General features: G+C 56.2%; 1 protein-coding gene across 1 annotated transcript in view; it reads left to right on the top strand.

Moving 5' to 3' along the window:
• Positions 1-2566, top strand: part of UNC13A (unc-13 homolog A) — a 108416-nt gene that overhangs the window by 46731 nt on the left and 59119 nt on the right. The window contains exon 20 of the mRNA XM_019513132.1: positions 869-1038. Coding sequence (XP_019368677.1) covers positions 869-1038 — 170 coding nt within the window. The remainder of the gene's footprint in view (positions 1-868; positions 1039-2566) is intronic.

The following is a 2566-nucleotide window of genomic DNA, read 5'->3' on the forward strand; positions in this document are numbered from 1 at the left end:
GGAGATTGCCAGTCTCCACAGTGCCCAGGTGCTAAGTGAGACTAGAGGAACTGGAGCAGAAGCTCTGTAGGGCCCAACTCATCTTAAGCACAGAGTACTTCTACTGAGGTCCGTGGTGGTGCTGGGGTATGAAGCAGGCCCCTTTGACTGCTCTGCCTGTGTTTAGTGAGACCTGCTTTAGTTGTGGCATAAAAGACCCAGAAGCATTGTCATTCATGGCTCTCAGTCAAGCCTACAGAAGATTTGGGTGGTGGATTGGGAAGGGACGCCCTGGGCCTTGCTGTGATATTAATCTCACCTTCAACGTGTCAGAAAACCTGTGGTTTTAGTTCTGGGGCTTTATGCCACATTAAATCTCCATCCTCACCCCCCCTGGAGCTACCATCTCCTTCAGGAGACCTTATCTTACCTTATCTTGGCATCTGTGATGGCCTGCTCATGCTGGAAGGACTGTGAACGCTGAAGTCCCCTCTTCTAGAGGAAGAGCCTCTGGGTCAGAATTGCAGCGGGCACAGGATTGCACCACAGCTGCTCCCACGGACCCACTCATCCAACCCCAATGCTTAAGGGAGCCTTATGGAGTAGGACTGACATGGTCTGAGGAAACTATCGCCATACCCAGTTCTTATCTAGTGCCCCTCAGCTGCAGCTCTCAAAGTACTCCTCATAGCCCCATTTTACACTTGGGACAACTGCAGCAGAGAGCCAGGACTTGCTAAAAGTTACCCAGTGGCAGAGCTAGGACTGGAATCCGAGTGTCTGAAGTCCTGGGCTGGATGGAGTAGGGCTGCTCTGGGTAGGCAGCAGGGAGGAGCAAGAAAGGTCTTTGCTCACTGCTCTGGGAATCTTTCTCCCTTGCAACCTGCAGCGAATGCCATAACTCCTCTGATCGGATCAAGGTCCGGGTCTGGGATGAAGACGATGACATCAAGTCTCGTGTCAAGCAGCGCTTTAAGAGGGAGTCCGACGACTTCCTGGGACAGACGATCATAGAGGTCCGAACACTGAGTGGCGAGATGGATGTCTGGTACAACCTAGGTAAATGCCCTCCCCAGAGCCCCAGCCTCCCCTTGGGGATCTGCTTCTGCTGGGCTGCAGCAGCCGGTGATTTCCAGCAAATCCAGGGGGTGGGTTTGGAGACTGATATATATAGCAATTTCCAGGCAAATCACACCTTGAAGAGCCTTTCAGAGCATAGGTGCCGACTTGTATTTTTGCTGGGGGTGGGGCTAAGATGTCCCGCCTCCCCCAGTGGCACACCCAGAGCAGAGCCAAGGGGAGCCCGTGGGGGGCAGGGGCAGATGCAGGCTGCCTGCTGTGGGCTCAGGGCTCCCTGCCCTGCTGCCCTCCTCCTGGAAGCCCTGTGCCATCATGGTGAGGTACCCCCTGCCCAGCTGGCAGCAGCAGGGGGCACAACTCCATGTCACTGCCTCTGCTGCTGCCAGATGGGCAGGGGTACCTTGCCATGGCAGTGCAGCAAGTGCGGCGCTCCCAGGGGGAGAGCGGCAGGGCAGGGAGCCCCAAGGCCACAGTGGACAGCCTGCATCCACCTCCACCCTGTGCACAAATCTGGGGGTACCTGCCCCCCCACACCTCCGTGGCAGTGCATGCAGCAGCGGGGAGCCATCCCACCCCGCCTTGGACAAGTTGCCTGTGGCTCTGTCCCACTCCCTGCCCTGGTCCCAGGTCCCACGTACTGCCCTGACTGGGCAGCACCCCCAGGCCCAGCCCCTGCCTCACTCCCTCCCTCACCACAGGGGACTCAATCTGAACCCCCTCCATAGACTTACCTGCAGGCAGCTGGGGGAGTCGCTCTCCACCATTGCCTGAGGCTGTATTCCTGGCTACGTGCACATGTGCATGTGCACACATGTACATGGTGCCCCTGCGTCCCACTGCCCTGAGCCCCTTGCAGGCTGGACCTCGGCCAGCCTGCAAGGGGAAACCCACCATGTCCTGCATTTTTCTACGGTAAATGGAAAACCTGGATCGCTGCAATATTGGGAATCCGGGACAAATTCTATCCCGCAGTCATGCAGCCCAGGACCGAGACTGGAAGTTCCCATTTTGGGACTGTCCCATGCAATTAGGGATGGGTGATCACCCTACCCTCTTCCCAAGGTGGGGCCAGGACCCCCACATACTCTATGTTTCAGAGTTAAACACTGTAGGGCTGATTATTGCCACTTATTATTCACCATGTAGATGTGATTTATTACCTTATGTATTTATTAGCGCATCACTGTACTATCGGGTGGGTCAAAGATTCCTAATGGTTAGTTAATGATAATACTCAGCTCACCTGTGGTGCTTCTCACGTCATTTGATGTCCAAGCACTTTACAAAGGAGGTCAATGGCATGATCCCTGTGGCGGGTGCAGAGATCCCACCTCAGGAAGACAGCTGGGTATTTGTATTCCTCCGCTGTTTCCACCACGTGAGGCGGGCCAGTAGGGGGTGCTCCTGCGTTGAGCCACCCACCTCCCTGCGCCCGACCACCTTCCAGGCTCCAAATGCCTCCCTAGGGGCGCCTTATGTCCGGCCAACCCCTCTCCCGGAGCACACT

This window comes from Gavialis gangeticus, unplaced genomic scaffold, assembly GCF_001723915.1.
Source record: "Gavialis gangeticus isolate Ggan-Ray unplaced genomic scaffold, GavGan_comp1, whole genome shotgun sequence".
Classification (NCBI taxonomy): Eukaryota; Metazoa; Chordata; order Crocodylia; family Gavialidae; genus Gavialis; species Gavialis gangeticus.